Source organism: Phyllostomus hastatus, unplaced genomic scaffold, assembly GCF_019186645.2.
Source record: "Phyllostomus hastatus isolate PE091 unplaced genomic scaffold, TTU_PhHast_1.1 phas_scaffold_182, whole genome shotgun sequence".
NCBI lineage: Eukaryota > Metazoa > Chordata > Mammalia > Chiroptera > Phyllostomidae > Phyllostomus > Phyllostomus hastatus.
In genome coordinates, this window is record NW_025334013.1 from 28,877,519 (window position 1) to 28,896,806 (window position 19,288).

At 44.7% G+C, this 19,288-nt stretch overlaps 1 protein-coding gene and 1 pseudogene across 1 annotated transcript; one reads left to right on the plus strand and one right to left on the minus strand.

Moving 5' to 3' along the window:
- Positions 1–415: 415 nt before the first annotated feature.
- Positions 416–2,615, plus strand: LOC123831543 (annotated as a pseudogene).
- A 2,396-nt stretch (positions 2,616–5,011) lies between these two features.
- On the minus strand, positions 5,012–5,950 carry LOC123832169 (olfactory receptor 2A12-like). Its single transcript, XM_045859719.1, has one exon. It carries the CDS (start codon positions 5,948–5,950, stop codon positions 5,012–5,014), a length of 939 nt encoding a protein of 312 aa, XP_045715675.1.
- Between the last annotated feature and the right edge of the window lie 13,338 nt (positions 5,951–19,288).

Genomic DNA, 19,288 nt, shown 5'->3' on the forward strand with positions numbered 1-19,288 from the left:
CCAAACCCAAATAATAACTCTGGTCTTAATCTTACACCAAGGCTTAGCAACCTCTGTAGTCCCAAGAGAGAAATAGAAATAGGGTGAATAAGAGAGAGAAAATCAAGGCTTAGCCAGTAAAAGGAGGCAGAGAGAGCCACAGGCCAGAATGACACTGCATACAGCACTGCCCTGACTTGGTATTTACCATTTTTATCACTGTGACCCTCAACGAACCCTAGTACCAAACCCTAGCACCAAACCCTAGCACCACTCAAACTACTATGAGGTCACAACTCGTGCAGCCATCTGCTGATCCAAACTGCCTGTTAGGAAATGTAAATGACACAATGAGTGTGGAAATTCTTTACACACCCTTGGCATAGACACTCAATGAATTCCATATCCCCTAAACTCTCTCAAGAGGCAGATCACTATGCAGGAAGTCAAGTCCCCTGTGACAGAATTCATTCTGTTGGGCTCTGCCCCTGACCCCAGGATCAATCCCCTGCTCTTCACCTTCTTTCTAGTCTTCTACCTGTTGATCCTTGTGAGCAACAGCCTCCTCATCATCCTCATCCACCAGAACTTGAGCCTCCACCCTCCCACCTACTTTGTCATCTGCATTCTCTCCCTGCTGAATGTGTGCTACACGCCCACCACAGTGCCCCAGATGCTCGTGCATATTCTCAGCAAGAGGAGGGCCATCTCTTTTGCTAGATGTGTGACCCAGGTGCACATCTTGTTACAGGGTGCAGCCAAGAGGGGGGGACCCCAAATGGGCATTTGAAATGGGGTCCAGAACTTAAGGTGTCCAGGAGATTTTAAGATGTCTCCATCCCCCCGACCCAGGGTGTGCGTTGGGGGAAGGGACAAATGGAGCAGGGCCATTGAGATCTGTTTTGCATAGCAACAGCCTTGCAGCTACCCTCTGGCGTGGTCATTTAACATATCTATAGCCTTTGGCTGGTCGCTTAGATATGTTAAATAACTGTGATCATCTCTGAGCCAGGGGAATGGAAGTAACTTCCCCACCAACATGTGACTGGGGCAGATCCCTCAAGCTACAGCGCCTGCGTGGGAGCTCGGAGAGGATTGGCTCCAGGACATGGGGCCACGCCTGCCCAGACTCAAGATGGCAGCCCAGTAAAGCTGGAAGGATACAAGTTCTGGCATGTGAAGCCGAGTGTGGGAGGAGTCGGAAATGAGGCTGCAGAGGAAGATTGGCCGTGGGATTTAAAAAGCCAGACTTGGCGGCCATTAGGAGAGAGAACTTTGCGTCTTTAACACAGTGGAGAACCATGTGCAGCCCTGAGAAGGAGAGCCATGTGCAGCACTGAGGAGGTGAACCATGTGCAGCCTTGAGAGGGAGAGAACCATGCGCAGCCCTGAGAGAGAGAGAACCACGCGGCTTTGGCAGAGTCAGGACTCTCCCCTTCCCACAGCCCTGAGAAAGAGAACTATGCGTCTTTAACAGAGTGAGGACTCTCCCTTCCCGCAGCCATAGGAGAGGGAACCACGCGGCTTTGGCAGAGTGGGGACTCTCCCCTTCCCGCAGCCCTGAGAGGGAGAACCACGAGGCCTGGACAGTGGGGACCCCCACAGCTTTAGAAGGGGAACCACCACCTGGTTTTAGCAGAGATCCCGGCGACTCAGCCGAGGGTGCCGGGAACCCAGGGAGGTCTCCCAGTCAAGATGGAGGACTAACTAAGAACCAGAGGACTGTCTGAGCCATGGACTTCATTTTCCTTCCCTGAGATACGGTACTCTGGACTGGGCAAAGGGGGAAGGAAGGAAGGACTGTGTCTGTTTGTGGGTGTTTTGGGGGACTTTAGGATTTTTGATGAAGACACTAGGTCACTACTTGAAGTCTGTATAGCATTAAATAAACATTTCCTTTCCTTTTCACGAATCTCTGACATTGAGAGACGTCTTTCCTCTGGCGACGGACATAACGGACCTGGGGCCTTCTTTCAATAATAGTATATTGTCTCAGGCCCCCCCCTTGTTCTGTTCTGTAACAATCTTTCTTCTCTTTGGGATCACCGAATCCTGGTCTTTTCCCATCATGTCCATGGACAGGTACATGGCCATCTGCCACCCTCTCAGGCACAAGGTCATAATGAGCCACTGAGTGTGTCTCCTCATGGTGGGCATCTGTGCAGCCTATCGTGTGGGGATGGTCTGTATTATACCTTCCTTGCAATGCACCTGCCCTACTGTGGCCCTAATGAAATTGACCACTACTTTTGTGAGTTTCTTTCCATCCTGAAGCTGGCCTATGCAGACACATCCCTCAGTGATGTGGTGGACTTCATCATGGGCTTCAGTGTCATTGTGGTCACACTCTTCCTGTTTGTCATTGTCAATGCCAATACCTTACTGCCATCATGAAAATCCATTCAGCTCAGGGGAAGATCAAGGCCTTCTCTACCTGTGCCTCTCACATCACTGTGGTCATCCTGTTCACCATCCCCTGCATCATTATGTACATGAGCCCTGGCTCTGATTCCTTGTCAAACAGTGGCAAGAAAATGGCCCTTTTCTATAACATTGCCACAGCCTTTCTCAACCCTGTCATCTATAGTCTGAGGAACAAGGACGTGAAAAGGGTTTTGCTCAAGTTGGTGGGTTAAGGCAGGGCCCATTTATGCTGAAGTCCTGGGAGCAAAGCAGAACACACACTCACCATGCACACACTTCCATGAGACCTAGGAGAGCTGGGCTCCATCAGGCTAACATCACCCTGAAGCAGTGGGAGGGCACAGGGTGCTCAGACATTGGTGGCATCTATGGTGATGTAGTGTGAGATGGAGGTGCCTGTGTAGCTGGGGCACAATGGTCAAGAGCCTGGACTTTAGTGCCACACAGACCAGGATGAGACACCTCCTTTGGCCAATGACTAGATATGCCCATTTTTGCAAGTCATTTAGTTGCTCTAAAGTTTGTACCTCTTCTTTACAGGGAAACTGTAATGATTAAATGAGATAATAGGTAAAAAGTGCTTAGTACAGGACCTGGCACGAAGTGATCTTTGAAGAAATGTTTGTTTTCATTTTTGAAATTTATTACTCAGGGATGAACTGTGAACCAATGGTCAGCTATGATTCTCCTGATCCATGGAAGTGACTCGAGTCCAGAGAGTACATTCTAAAAGGGAGGAAAATAAATAAATAAATAAATAATGAAAGGGAGAGTAAGGAAAGAGTAAAAACTCAAAGACTGAAAAGTAGAGAGACTTAGCATGAGAAAGAGACTTGAGAAGGAGGGAATGAGCCTGTGTCTACCCATACCCAAACTGTGCCACTTAGAGCATCTGAGAAAAACTGTAATTATCTTAGAAAAGGAAAACATGCTATTTTACTACCACTTGTTTCTGTTTGTTTGCATTTTTATTCCCCTTTCCCTCTTGTTTCTAATAAAATCCACTTTGGAAAACTACAGGCTGTCTTGGGTGATCTCAAGGAAAAGGAACTCTGTCCACTTAAGAGTGAGGGAAATTAGACAGGGGAGTGGCCATATTGTTACCCCCAGAGGCAAAATTTAGCTTGTGGGACCTGTCATGAAACTGCACTTATTCCTCATAGAACAATTACAAATGTAGAATTTGTTCTTCCAGGCCTTACCAATCTGCAGGGTCATGTTACGGGATCACCCGTCTTTACTGGCTTTTGCCTTTGCTTGCAGTTGCAGGAACTCCAACATCCAACAAAGCAATGACCACGATGCTCTGGGACATTTCCCATAAGCTAACATGCAGCCCCCTCAGGTTCTTCTTTCTCGGCCCATTGCTGATGCAAATGCCTGTGAAATTCCTTGCACAAAAATAATAAGCTGTGCTGGCCAGAACTATTGAATGTGAAGGCCTGTGCCCTCCATGAAAGCCCATGGCTACAGGTGTACAATGTCCTCAAAGACACTATTCTACCCCACTGCCCAAGAGCTGTTGTTTTGTATAAATAATGGAGCCAAAGTGAAAAGCAAATAATAAAACAGGGTCTGTAACTTCAACATGCTTATAAGCATCCAAGTAATATAATCAAGATGGAAAGAGCTCTCATGAATTGGTAAGACAAAACAAACACCCCATATTAATGGGAACAGATAGGAACACTTCACAAAACTAATCCAAATGATAAGCAAGTACATGGGAAATTTACCCCCAGTAGGCACCAAAGAAATGCAAAGTAGAACATCAATGAGACACTCCTTTTCACCTTTGAAACTGGCAAGTTTTTAAACAATGAAATCAGGGTGACCACAAGACAATAAAAGATGGACTTTCACACTTTGCTGGTGGATTATGAATTGATCTTTTTGCAAAAGAATGTGCCTTTACGTATCAAGAACCTTAAATACTTTGGCCTAATACTTCCAGTTTTAGGACATTTCTCAAATTTGTACTCATTATTCTAACACTCAGCAGAAATATGGACTCATCTGTGAAGCCAGGCCAACCACCCCATCACTGCTTCAGTGTACTTCCAGCAGCATGCTTAGTACCTTAGGCATCCTTGTCTTAGAACTTGTCTCTCACCCACTACACTGGGACTTGCGTTATCCATGCCTGCATCCATGGGAACTAGCATTCGGCCTGCCGTACAGAAAGCATCAATGAACATTTGCCATTGGTGATTGCTAATACCATGTATGCCATTATAAGATGGTAATGAACCTTTCTCAAGATTCAGACACAGAATTTACACCAAAACCCATTCTCTGTGTCTCAATAAAATAGTTTAATGGTTCTTCTTTTGTTAATTACTAAGTTGACAAAAATGTCCCTTCTTTTGTTAACTACAAAGATTCTAGAACAAAAGCATACTGGAAGACTGATGTGCCTAGGAGACATTTCATGGTATTCATCTGTCAGCCAAATCATGGGCTGTCTACCAATGACTAGTGTAGTGTCGAGATTGGAGCTGAGCAGGGGAGGTGTGTACTGGTGGTACTGAGTATGTGAATGAGTGTTGGTGCACTGAGTGTGCATCATGAGTCTTGTTTCTCTGTCCCCCACTATCCTCCCAGGGCCTCATTCTGGGGCTCTGCCCCAGCCTGTCACCTTGAGGAATGCCCCCTTCACATCTTTATTTCGGAGGCTATAGATGATGGGGTTGAGGAAAGCAGAGATGACATTGTATAGTAGGGCCAACTTTTTGTCTTCCTCTGGGGTTGCCTCTGAGCCAGGCTTCATGTACATGACCAAGACTGGCACAAAAAACATGGTGACCACAGTGATATGAGAGGCACATGTGGAGAAGGCCTTCAGCCGCCCCTGGGCTGAACGGATCCTCAAGATAGCAACTAAGATGTTCACATAAATGACGAAGATAAGGAAAAGTGGAACCAGGGCAGAAATAAAGCCAAGAATGAAGTCTACTTGGTCATTGACTGAGGTGTCTGCACAAGCCAGTTTTAAGATTGCTGGGACTTCACAGAAGAAGTGGTTGATCTTGTTGGGGCCACAGTAAGGCAAACAGATGGCAAACACAGTGTAGAGAAGAGCAGAGATGACACCCCAGAGTCCACAGAAAATAACCATTACCCCACACAACATTGGGCTCATGATGACCTTGTACCTAAGTGGGTGGCAAATGGCCACATACCTGTCTATAGACATGATGGCAAAAAGCCAGGACTCAGTGACACCTAACACCAAGAAAATGTACATTTGGGCCACACAGCGGGCAAAAGAGATGGTCTTCTTCTGGCTGGCCATATGTGCCAACATCTGGGGCACAGTTGTAGTGGTGTAGCACAGATCCAACAGGGAAAGGATGCCAATAAAGAAGTACATGGGTGTGTGCAGGTGGGAGTCCAGGCAGACGAGGATAGTGATCATGCTGTTGCCCAGAAGAGTCAACAGATAGATCATCAAGAAGGCTGAGAAGAGCAGAGGCATGGTCCTGGGACTGAAGGAGAAGCCCAGAAGGATGAATTCAGTCACGTAGGACTGGTTAGGCTCTTGCATTGTGTTCCACTACTAAATGAAAAAGAAAGACACCAATTCTGACAAAGGACTAGCTAAACTATGCAACAGAGTGAGGGTTACTGATGGGGTTGTGGTGGTGGTCAGTGTCCAGTTATGATGAAACACCATGCTCCCCCTCAACATGACAGCCCATTTCACCTGCTCTTGTGCCCTGCCGCCACTCCCAGGGATTTTGTGAGGAGGAAGAGGCTTTCACATGTGGTCCAGGTTCTGCCTCTGACCCACCAGTAATTACCCATCTCAACCTCAGTTTCCTCAGCTGTGAAATAACAGCACTGGAGTAGCTGATCTCCACTTTGCCATAGCATCTTCCTCTGAGTAAAACCACCAAGTGTTTAGAGGTAAATATTGGTGTACATACTCCATGAAGTTCAGCAAATTTTAGTGAGAGAAGCTCCTTGTTGAAGACATCAGTTAACGTTCCACTCTAATTTTACCCTCAGTGTGCCCCAGCTCAGGACAGCTCTCTGACCTCCCACCCACCCCATCACACATCATGGTGTGTTAGAAGAAATACTGAGTCCTGAGTCTTGGCTCTAAAATTGACTGAGTAAATGACCTTGAGCAAGCCCTTTACCTGACTGTCTAACTTCCTCAAGTACAAAATGAGAATAATTGTCACTTTGTTACAAGTTTGCTGCAAAGACTGGGTGATGTTTTGGCATGAAAAGCATGACACAGAAGGTCTAACATGTGGCAGATGCCTAAAAAATGTTCATTGCATTTTTGGTTGGTTCTCTATACACAGGACTGAGATTCGGGTCTAAAGTATGCCAGTTAAGATCCTGGGAAATATCACATCATATATGATGCTCATAGTTTTCACTCTTCCAGATGCCCACATTCTGTTGTTCATCCCAGCAATTTATTTACTCTTTTAACTTCTTACTGACCTTTAGCTCTTTCTCAACTGAAGCTTCCTGAGGCTTCCGTCTCTCTGAAAAAATGAGAAGACAGCCTTACTGGAGAGATGTCATGTGCATCATGGGTACTTAGGGAATAGGAGTGATCTTGATGCTGTCAGTATTGTTTCTCCTCCTGACACCAATTTTTGTGACCCAACCTACTTGTTCTGCAGTCTGCTTGTTCTCCTTTGGAACAGCATAAATGAATCTTCACAAGAATCCATGCCTATATTTACTTAATATTTTTTAATCCTCACAGGAGGATGTATTTACTGATTTGAGGGAGAGAGAGAGAGAGAGAAACATTGAGGTGAAGAACATCGATTGGTTGCCTCCCATCCATACCCTGAACTGGGGACTAAACCTGCAGCCTAGGTATGTGCCATGACTGGGAACAGAACCCATTACCTTTTGGTGCATGGGTCAATGCTCCAACCAAGTGAGCCATTTGGCCAGGGCAAACAGGTGTTTACTTTTAATACATCAGATGATTTCTTGATTTTTGCCAAAGGACAAAACACACTTTAAACCTCGTCTATGCCAGATATTTTTCTAGGACCTTCTCAGAGATTACCCCACAACTTTCAGCTAGCTAGCAGATAACCATTTTTAGTAAATTCCTACTTTTCACAAAGGAGAGTTTGTAGGTTGCATTGTCTCCCTAGGCTGGCCTTCATTTCTGCATAAAGTACAGTGGTGTTTGGGCCAGGTGGTCTTGAAGGGAGAGGAAGCACACGGCAGCATGGAAGGGCATGGGGTTTGGAGAAAGTAGGTTCTGCTGGAGTCCTGGCTCTGGTTTCACCTGCTATGTCACCTTGTGCTATTAGCACACTTTTCAGACCTCAGATTCCTCACCCATAGAACGGAAATACAATCACCTACCTTGCAAGTCACATTCTTCTTGAGAAAAATAATTTCAAAGATGTGAGAATCTCCTACATGGGGGCCAAGGGTCAGAAAACATGCTGCCACTTGTAACTTTTCATTTTTTTACCTAGAGCCATTGAATGGGCTTGCTCTTTAAGGGTCTGGTGTTAATGGATATGTAACCTGACTGAACCACATGTGAAGGCTGAGGGCAAGTGGAACAAACTCTCTATAAAGCAGCAACATGTGTCCAAGGATGCTGTTCTGCAACCAGGACCTCTAGTGAGAAACTTGGGCTCCTTGAACTCATGGGTCCCCATCATCCTCCCCCCAACACTCCTGTGAGTAAAACACTCTTCTGTAGAAAAAAAAAAAAGTTCCTGACTCTCAGGGCTAGGAACCAGAGACCCCATGTGAGGGAAAACAATTGACAACCTCATTACCCACCATGGTAAGCTTGGCCTCTGTACCTCCCTTTGGGCTAAAAATATGGAAATCAACTTTTGGCCTGTACCCTACAATGTACCTTGACATTCATTCTCTCACTGAGTCTTGTGAGGGCTCTGTGAGAAGTACAGGGTGGGGATCATTGTCTCTATCTCACAGATGGAGAAGCTGAGGCTCAGGAAATATGTGGGAGAAATCGAATCTCACTCATTCTGCAGCTGCAGTAAGGTTTCTGTGAGCAGCAAAACAATATCTAACCAGAACTCCACCAATCTGAATCCACAATATATTGAAATGTTTTCTGACCTGGATTCTCAAAAATGAAAGGGAAATCAAGAGGGTAAAGAATCTTAGGCTGGCAGAAATTGATTGCATCTCTAAGATCAGGCAGTCATGCCAGTCAGAAACTTTGGAAAATTTCCTCATCTCCTTTCTCATTCCCCTACATCCTGTCTGTCCCTAGGTCCATTGCCACCACCCAGACAGTGCCTCTCACACCCTTCTCCATCCCCCTCCAATTCCACTGCCACTGTCTAGATCAGACACTGGTATCTTTCCCTCACTTGGATTTCATGTCAGTCCTCCAGCTGGATCTTTTCTCCGCCCATTTTATGCACTGGTTTGCAGAGCACCCTTTCTAAAACAAAAATTGGATGGGGCCACTGCTTCAATTCTGCAATGTCTCCCTTACCTAAAGAGAAAAGTCTAAGAGAGTTAGACCAGTACCTTGACTTTGCTCTTTAAAGCTAGGCCCAGTTTTGGTCATCAGACTCCAGGGAGGTCAGACACTTTAGAGAAATCTTTGGCTGCTGCAGGTGCTGACACAGAAAGCATTATAGTGACCCAAGGGGTCATGTACAGAGAGGTGACGTAGGAAGAAGATGGATCCCAGGTCACCATGGGGGTTCATCCCAGAGTTCAGACTGGGACCCAGACTCTAGGCTACCAGCTGGTCAGCTCCTTGGACTCTGTCTTAGCTCAAGGCAGCAGGCCCACGTTAACTTGGAAATTCCACAGGTCCAACACATCCCCAATGAGCAGTTCAGCTTCAGCATATATAATGTTATTGCTTCCCATTATTTAATACAGAGCCTGGCACACAGCAAGACCCAATAAATGCATCCTGAATGAGCTACAGGCCAGGAGAAAGGAGATGGGAAAAAGAAAAGAGGATAGACATTGTCTGTGTCTTTATACTTTTGCTTCCTGTTGCTCAAATATCTGGAGAAAATTACATGTGTCTGGAGATCTGGAGGCCCCTGGAGAAATCAGGGCACAAGCTGATTAGGGAGGAGAATTCAGACAGTTGGCACCAAGTACAGTGAATCTCTCTAGCATTTCTTTCCAATCCTATCCAAGCTGATAAGTAATAATGCAAAATATTATTTTCAGTAATACAGAAATTCATCAATTCAATAATAATATTATATAATTCTATCTAATATTATAATTACTTTAATAACTTAATATATTATGTTGTTTAACAGCTTACTCTGGCCAAGCACAATGACATCTGCTTTACATGCATTATTTTATCTTATCCCCACAACTGGGGTGGCAGTTGAAAGATTGAACAATAATTGTGGGCACCTTCCAATCAGAACAGACACCTGTCAGAGACAGAGGAAGCTGTATCAGACTGCCTTCAGGCTGAACATGCACCCTGCACATAGCCACCATGAGGTGGGCATTACTGCTGTACCCATTTTACAGATAAGGAAAGCAGTGACACAACCTGCCCAGGGACACACCCACAGCCAACTGCAGAGCCTGTGCTCATAACCACCAGGTGCCACTGAGCATCCATGACAAGAATGTGGTTGGACTAGCCTGCCTGAAAACAGGTCCTCCTTCTTCCCCCACCACTTACTTACTCACTTCCTCTCTCGTTTTCTGCCTCCTCCAGGGTAGAATCTGAAATGAAAGAGCAGGAAAAGGAGAAACAGAAATCATGGCCAAAATCCAATGTGAATGGAGCTGGGGCAGGCAACTTGACCAAGCAGGTGCAAGGGGGCAGTGATGCCAGTCTGCTGGTGCCCATTCTGTGCAGAGAGACACTGTCATATGCTGACCCTCTCTGAGGCCTCATGTTCCCCCTTGCCCTCTGCATTATGGCCTCCTTCTTTCCACCAAGCAGCATGAGGGGAGGGTCAGAGGCCAGGAGGATGCTGCGAGAGCTGGCTCTTCCTGATGTCCTCTTCCTGCTTGTCCCACAGCCCCTGGAACCCTCAGTGCTGCCAATGAAGAAGAGAGAGCTCTGGCTCTGAGCATGAGGGAACCCACGCTACCCTCCTCTGAGACCCAGGGGTCTTCCAGGCTAGGGGGCCCATTAGGTGAGTCACAAAACCCCGGGGGATCTGGAGATCCTGAGAGAGGAAGACAGAGCAGGTGTGACCAGGGTCTGAGGTGGCAGATCCCCATCTATTAGCAGCAAAGATGCACTAGAATACAGATCAGAGACACAGACTGGGCAGAATAGAGACACAGAGTCACAGCAGGAAGAATCAACATACACAGATGGGCAGACAAGGAGACACAGAGGACCAGAGAGGCAGGAAAGAGTGCCACTAGCCTGGAAAGGGATGGAAACTGAAGACAGAATCCTCGGGTCAGAGAGGAGCCTGGAGCCTGGCCCCAGGGAGCACGGTTGGCCTTCAGGGGTCCCTGGTGGCCATCTTCACTTACCCTCTCCTGCCACAGCACACTTTACATGGATGCTTGAAAGTGAAAGCCCCCTGGCCCCAGAGACAGAGGCTACTTCAGAGTAGGAGCCTGCCCCAGCCCTGCACCCCCAACTCTGGTATTCCCCTTCCACCCTTTCTTGTACTGAACTAAAAAAAGCAAATATTTGTCCCTTCTGACACCAGTGGTGTGCCCTCTAAAGCAATCTTCTGCCCCACATCTGCCTCTTTACCCTTCCATCTCTAACCACACTGTCTTCTCTCCCCCAGAACCCGCAGGCTGTATTACAAGGCAGTAGCCCTCACCTGCCCTACTTTTCCTCATGAGGGTATGTGGGGTTATCTGAGTCACTGTGTCTCCTCCTGATAAACCCTAGTGCCCTGCTCCCGTCCATCTTGTCCAATCTAGACCCCCCTCCTCCAGTATCTTTAATGCCAGGCTGCAGCCCCAGCAGGCACCTCCCCCTGACAGCACAGTGACAGCCCCGCCTTTTGCTCAGCAAGTGCAACCTCTGGGGAAGCAACTGTGCACAGGGGACTCAGAGATGTGTCATAAGACAGACACACAGTCACTGCAACCTGGTGAAGTCACAGCTTCCCAGAGCCTCAGCTTCCTCACTGTAAAAGGGGGCTGTGTTCCCCATGTCATAACAATACTTACCATTGGGCTTGTTTGTTTTATTCTGAGTAGTCATTATAGACCAGATATTTATACTAAATCCTTACAGCATTATTATCCCTGTTTTATTTTATTGTTTAAAAGTTATTTTACTGTTCAATTACAGTTGTCTACATTTACTCCATCCCCACCACTCCCCCTGCCATGCCAGCCAAACCCACCTCCCTCTTTGCTTCCATCCCTCTTGGTTGATCATGTGTCCTTTATAGATGTTCATGAAAACCCTTCCTCTCTTCCCACCATTATCCCCTCCCACCTCCACTCTGGTTACTGTCAGGTTGTCCTTAATTTCAATGTCTCTGGTTATATTCTGCTTGTTTTTTTCTTTTGTTAATTAGGTTCCAGTTAAAGGTGAGATCATATGGTATTTTTCCTTTACTTCCTGGCTTATTTCACTTAGCATAATGCTGTCCAGTTCCATCCACGCTGTCACAAAGGGTAGGAGCTCCTTCTTTCTCTCTGCTGCATAGAATTCCATTGCATAAAATGCCCTGCAGTTTCTTGATCCATTAATTTACTGATGGGCACTTTGGTTGCTTCCAGCACTTGGATATCATAGATTGTGCTGCTGTGAACATTGGGATGAATAGGTTGTTTTGGATTGGTGTTTCAGGGTCCTTAGGATATAATCCCAGTAGTGCAATTGCCAGGTCAAATGGCAGTTCCATTTTTAGTTTTCTGAGGAAATTCCATACTGTTTCCACAGTGGCTGCACCAGTCCGCATTCCCACCAACAGTGCACTAGAGTTCCCTTTTCTGCACATCTTCTCTAACACTTGTGTGTTGATTTGTTTATGATGGCCATTCTCACTGGTATGAAGTGGTATCTCCTTGAGGTTTTCAATTGCATTTCTCTGATGGCTAGTGATGCTGAGCACCTTTTCATATATCTCTGGGCCCTCTGTAGAAGTATCTGTCCAAGACTTTGGTCATTTTTTTAACTGGGTTTTTTATCTTCCTGGAGTGGAGTCATGTGAGTTCTTTATATATTATGGAGATCAAACCCTTGGGCGAGGTATCACTGGCAAATATGTTTTCCCATATAGCTGGTTCTCTTTTCAGTTTAATGCTGTTTTCTGTAGCAAGGAAGAAACCTTTTAATTTGATGAAGTCCCATGTGTTCATTAATTCCTTTATGTCCCTTGCTTTAGGGGACATATCACTGAAGATGTTGCTGTGTAGAATGTCTGAGATTTTCCCGGTGATGTTTTTCTCTAGGACTTTTATGGTATCATGACTTATATTTAAGTCTTTTATCCACCTTGAGTTGGTTTTTGTGTATGGTATAAGTTGGTGGTCGAGTTTCTTTTTTTTTTTTTTTTTTTGCATGTAGCTATCCAGATCTCCCAACACCATGTGTTGAAGAGGCTATTTTTAATCCAGTTTATGCTTCTTCCCCCCTTTTCAAATATTAATTGACCATAGAGACTTGGGTTCTTTATCCCTATTTTGTAGATATGGAAATGAAAGCTTGGAGCCTTAAGCAGGCTGTGCAGAGCGAGGATCCTGAACACGGTTTTGCCTGGCCACACAGGCTATGCTTCTGATCAGTGCTGAACCCAGGACACAATCCAACACAGGACAGAACAGAGGTGGGCAGCCTCTTAAGCAGGAAGAATAGAGCCACTGTGGAGGGGGAGGTGGTGGCTTACACATTTAGACCCGAGAGCATAACTTTTTAGGGCAGTGGGCTCTTCTGGGGCTTTGGCTACATACACATTCTTCCAGGGATAACAAAGGAAATGGGGAAAGGGACCAACATTCATTGTGCACCTTCCATGCCCAGCACAGGCATTGAGTCATTTAATTCTTCAACTAATCTGTGAAAGAAGCACATTATTTCCACTTTATAGGTGAGGACACTGATGTGCAGTGGTTAAAAAGACTTGTCCAAGGTCACACAGCTGCTTCAGGCATCTGTGATCTCAGTCTAAGTCTGCCTGGCTGTAAAGTGCCTCAAACACACTGCATTTGTGGTGGGGTTGGTGACAAGCTAGCACTACCCAAGTCTCTAGCCAGGGGATGGGCCCCCCTCAACTTTTCTGACCCCCTCAAGTTGGACTGCAGCCTTTCTGGGAGTTGAGTTGTTCATGAGGCCTCTACCTCAACTTTGGGGTGGTAGAGTCTGAGAGACACAGAGCACCCTGACTCTCAGTCTGGAGGCCATTCCACTGTGGGTTCTTTGATACACAGTGCAATTCCTGATAGAACCTTCCATGTTGTCTAAGTGAAGTAATCCATCTTCATTAGAGAAACTTCGTAAACATGGAAGGAAGGAAGGAAGGAAGGAAGGAAGGAAGGAAGGAAGGAAGGAAGGAAGGAAGGAAGGAAGGAAGGTGAATGTAGTTACTCTGTAGTTCCTTCCATACAACAAAGCAAACTTCATTCCATTTCTCTTTAATTTTTTTTATACCTAAACTAAAGTGACACCTTCCCTCACCTCACTGGTGTTATACTTCACATACAATTTTAATGTGACACATACTATTTGGGTGATTATTCATTTCCCCGTTTTTTGCTGATAAGATTACGTTCTTACTTACTATGTATGTTTGGGGGCCACCAATACTAAACCATCCGAGTCCAAATGACATTTCCATGTCTCTCTTACACAGAATCCCTTCCAGCTAAGCCAGCTGTGGAACCTGCTCCTGTTCCATGAGACAAAATGAAACCTCACTGAAGAGTTTTTATGGGGAGGGAAGATGGCGGCTTTACTCTAGGCAGCGTTTTTCTCGGCTTCTGTGAAGAGGGGGGAAACTCTCGGATCGGTGGAGAAACAGAGCAAGTGGGCTAGGTTACCGAATCACTTTTGAAAGGAGGACATCAATAATTATAGCACTCACTGGAAAACCAGACGGTAAGTAGACGGCTACAGGACAAAGGGGCCCAGGGATCAGCGCGGGGTATAGGGGTGTGCAGACCCCAGGCCCGCCCGGTGCTTCGGGGTCTGCCCCAGGGCTCCCGGGAGAGGGAAGTCGCTGCTCCCTCCCCCGAATACGGGGGGTGAGCAACTCCAGGGGAGAACGTGTTGCTAAAAGGAACAGATTGGCCAGCTGGACTGGGAAAAAATCACCCAGGGACTATGAACACCCCCCCAGAGACCTGGGAGGAGTGAGGGACTCTAGCCGACAGGACCAGGGGCAGCCTGGAAGGGCGCCTGCACCCCTAGCCCGGTTGAAGTGCAGATCGGTGGAGAGTACAGAGCCGGCCGCGCTGTGCTCGCGCCCCATAGGGAGGCCTGAATCGCGCGCCGGGATCCCAGGACGTGGTGCTTGGTGCGTTCCTACAGTGGTGGCACAGAGATTTCCAGCCAGCCCGACCGGGGGAGCCAGGAAAGGCACCAACACCCGGTCGGAGTGCGGTTTGGCGGGGACCACAGAGCTGGAAAGGGCTTGGCTCGTGCATCGTCAGGATGACTGACTCTCACGGGCTTTGATCCTGGAAGGGTCTTGGCGAGGCGCTTAGGGCGATCCTAGACCCCAATCCCAAAAGTTTGGGGGAGGGGCACACCCTTTTACGATCCCCAGGGAGGGCGCAGTGAATCCCAAAATGTCATGGGTGCCTACTGAGATCATAGAGCTGGAAACCTGCAGGACCCCGGAGTCCGGAAGAACGTGGAAGTGAGATCCAAAGAGCCAGTGTGTTCGGGAGTGCCCAGGCTACCTGACAGACTTGCTGAGATCTGGCTGGGAGAGTGAGAAGCATTTCAAAGGTCCCTCAGCCAGCTGAAGCCAACAAGATCAGAAAAACTGGTCTGGCCAGTTAGAAACCAGCAAGAGGTGTTTTTTTTTTGTTTTGCTCTGTTTTTTGTTTTGTTTTGTTTTGGGGTTTTTTGGGGGTTTTGTTTGGTTTTGTTTTGTTTTTGTGGCTGATGTTGGTTCATTGATTTTATCTTGTGTTTTATGTGACATTTTATTTTTTCAATTCTTATTATTTTTATCTCGCAATCCCTTATGTTTCTCTTCCATTCATCCTAATATTATTCTTTCCACTCCAAACTTATCTCTCCTGCACTATATCTTCTGCTTTTCTTTCCTTTTTTTTAATCTTGCAAGTTACTGTAAATTTATATTATCTTTTTCTCACTCTTCCGACATTTTTTATTTTAATAATATTTTGGTATTCTTTTTCTTTCTGTATAATCTTCTTTGCTTGGCTGGTTATACTGTCATTTGATAGGTTCCCCCTGGTATCTCAGTCACAAGGTGTTGATAAGTTACTATCTTTCATCTGTGTTCCATTAATACACCTCTCAAGGTTCTATACTCTTTATTCTTGTTATCTGGACCTCATCGATTCTGCCACAAGACTGTCACTTTACTATTACTGCTAGTAAGACCTAGTCTATACAATTGTAAATGCTTCTCAATACCCCTACCTGATCTCAGCCCACTTTAAAATTTTCTGAACTATACTATTGTGGGGGTTGTCTCTATTCTTTTACTCACTACTCCTATACACTAATCTTTAGTCCAACCCTACCTTAGAATCTGACCTCCCACAGCCTCACAGCTTTCTAGATCCAACTAACAATCCTCTCGTCCCCAATAAGAGTCTTACCTTCTTTCCATCCCTTCTAAAATGTGGATAGTGGGGTAGAGGATCATGGTTAACACTATAAGGAGGCAAAGGATAACCCATCTCTTCTCTACTGGCTGCTAAAGTAAATATCATAGTATACTGTCTTGCTGTTTTAAACCATTTTGCCTTACTCCTCCAACTGATCACAAAAAAGAGTAGGGGGAATCTGTGAACACCAGGATACACAAAGGAGATTGCACCACTGAATCTCACAAATATTCTACCACAGAAGTTCACACCATAATTAAAGGGAATCAGAACAGATCAAATTAACAAACAAGAAGAAAAAAGAAGAAACCCATGAACAATGAGAAAACAAAGAAACAACCCCCAATTGAAGGGAAACGAGGAAGCCTCAGGAAAAATGCTAAATGAAATAGAGGCAACTCAACTATCAGATAGTGAGTTCAAAACAATGAATACCAGGAAGTTCAATGAACTCACAATGAGCTTTCAGAAATTAGAAGGAAACTACATCAATCTCACTGCAAACTATATAAACATGAAAAAGGAACTAGAAACTCTCAACAAAGGTCAAAAGGAAATGAAGAATACAATTTCTGAACTGAAGAACACAGTAGAAGGAATGAAAAGCAGGATCAATGAAGCAGAAGATCGGATTAGCGAGCTGGAGGACAAAGTAGAAAACAGCATCCAGAAAGAGCAAGAAAAGGAAAAGAGGCTCAGAAAGAATGAAGAGGGATTAAGAGAAATGCAAGACAATATGAAACGTAATAATATCCGTATAATAGGGATTCCAGAAGGAGGAGAAGAAGAACAAGGGATAGAAAACCTATTCGAAAAGTAATGAAGGAAAACTTCCCTAATTTGATGAGAGAAAAAGTCACACAAATCCAGGAAACACAGAGAGTCCCAATCAAGAGGAACCCAAAGAGACCCACCCCAAGGCACATCATAATTAAAATGACAAAATTTCAAGACAAAGAGAGAATCTTAAAGGCAGCAAGGGAGAAAAAGGAAGTAACATACAAGGGAGCCCCCAATAAGGCTAACAGCTGACTTCTCAATGGAAACACTTCAAGCCAGAAGAGAATGGCAAGAAATACTCCAGGTAATGAGAACCAGAGGGCTGCAACCAAGGCTACTATATCCAGCAAGGCTCTCAATCAAGATAGAAGGCCAAATAAGAAGCTTCCCAGACAAAAGAAGTCTAAAAGAATACACCTCAACCAAACCAGCTCTACAAGAGATTCTAAAAGGACTGCTTTAAGGAAGGGAGGGAAAACAGAGAGAGAGAGAGAGAGAGAGGGAGAGAGAGAGAGAGAGGAACTCACGTACATAAAAGGCAATGAATAAGTACCTATCAATAATAACCTTAAACGTAAATGGATTGAATGCTCCAATCAAAAGACATAGAATAGCTGATTGGATAAGAAAACATGACCCACATATCTGCTGTCTACAAGAGACCCACCTTAGGATAAAAGACCTGCACAGGCTGAAAGTGAAGGGCTGGAAACAAATCTTCCAAGCTAATGGACAGGAAAAAAAAAAGCCGGGGTAGCAATACTCATATCAGACAAAATAGACTTCCAAAAAAGGTCCATAAAGAAAGACCCAGAAGGTCACTTCATAATATTCAAGGGAAGAATCCATCAAGAAGACATAAATATTGTAAATATATATGCACCCAACATAGGAGCACCAAAATACATAAAGAAAATCTTAGAGGACTTCAAGAAAGATATGGACAACAACACAATTATAGTGGGAGATTTTAACACCCCACTATCAAAAATGGACAGATCTAAACAAAATATCAATAAAGATATTGTGGCATTGAACAATACCCTTGATGAAATGGACTTTACTGATATATACAGGGCCCTCCATCCAAAAGAAGCTAAATACACATTCTTTTCAAATGTACATGGAACATTCTCAAAGATAGACCACATGATAGGACACAAAACGAGCCTCAAGAATTTCAAGAAAATTGAAATCATACCAAGCATTTTCTCAGACCACAAGGGACTGAAGCTAGAAACCAACCTGAAGGAAAAAAACCCAAAACACTCAAAAATTATGGAGATTAAATAGCATGCTATTAACCAATAAATGGGTCAAAAATGATATTAGGGAAGAAATCAAAAGGTTTCTGGAAACAAATGAAAACGAACTCACAACAACCCTAAACTTATGGGACACAGCCAAGGTAGTCCTGAGAGGGAAGTTCATAGCGATTCAGGCCCACCTAAAAAGGTTAGAAACATTCCAAACAAACAACCTAACCCTCCGTCTACAAGAACTCGAGGAACAACAACAAAGGCAGCCCAGAGCAAGCAGAAGGAAGGAAATAACCAAGATCAGAGCAGAATTAAATGACATAGAGACTAAAAGCACAATTCTAAGGATCAATGAATCCAAGAGTTGGTTCTTTGAAAAGATAAACAAAATCAACAAGCCTTTAAGCAGATTCATCAAGAAAAAAAGAGAGAAGACCCAAATAAACACAATCAGAAATGAAAGAGGAGAGATTACAACAGATACCACAGAAATAGAAAGGATTGTAAGAAATTACTACAAAGAGCTGTATGCCAAGAAATTTGAAAACCTAGGTGAAATGGACAAATTTCTAGAAAAATATAATCTTCCAAAACTCAATGAAAAAGAAGCAGAAAGCCTGAACAGACCAATAACAACAAAAGAAATTGAAGCAGTAATAAAAAAAAACTCCCAACACACAAAAGCCCTGGACCAGATGGTTTCACAGGAGAATTCTACAAAGCATTAAAGGGAGAGCTAACCCCCATCCTTCACAGATGATTCCAAAAAATTCAAGAAGATGGAAGACTCCCAAACTCTTTTTATGAAGCCAGCATCATCCTAATCCCAAAACCAGATAAAGACAAAACAAAGAAAGAAAACTTCAGGCCAATATTGCTGGTGAACATAGATACTAAAATCCTCAACAAAATATTGGCAAACTGCATCCAGCAATATGTTAAAAACATCATACACCATGGTCAAGTGGGATTCTTCCCAAGGATGCAAGGATGGAACAATATTCACAAATCAATAAACATAATACACCATATAAACAAAATGAAAGAAAAAATCACATGATCATATCAATAGATGTGGAAAATCATTTGATAAGGTACAGCATATGTTTATGATAAAAACACTCAGC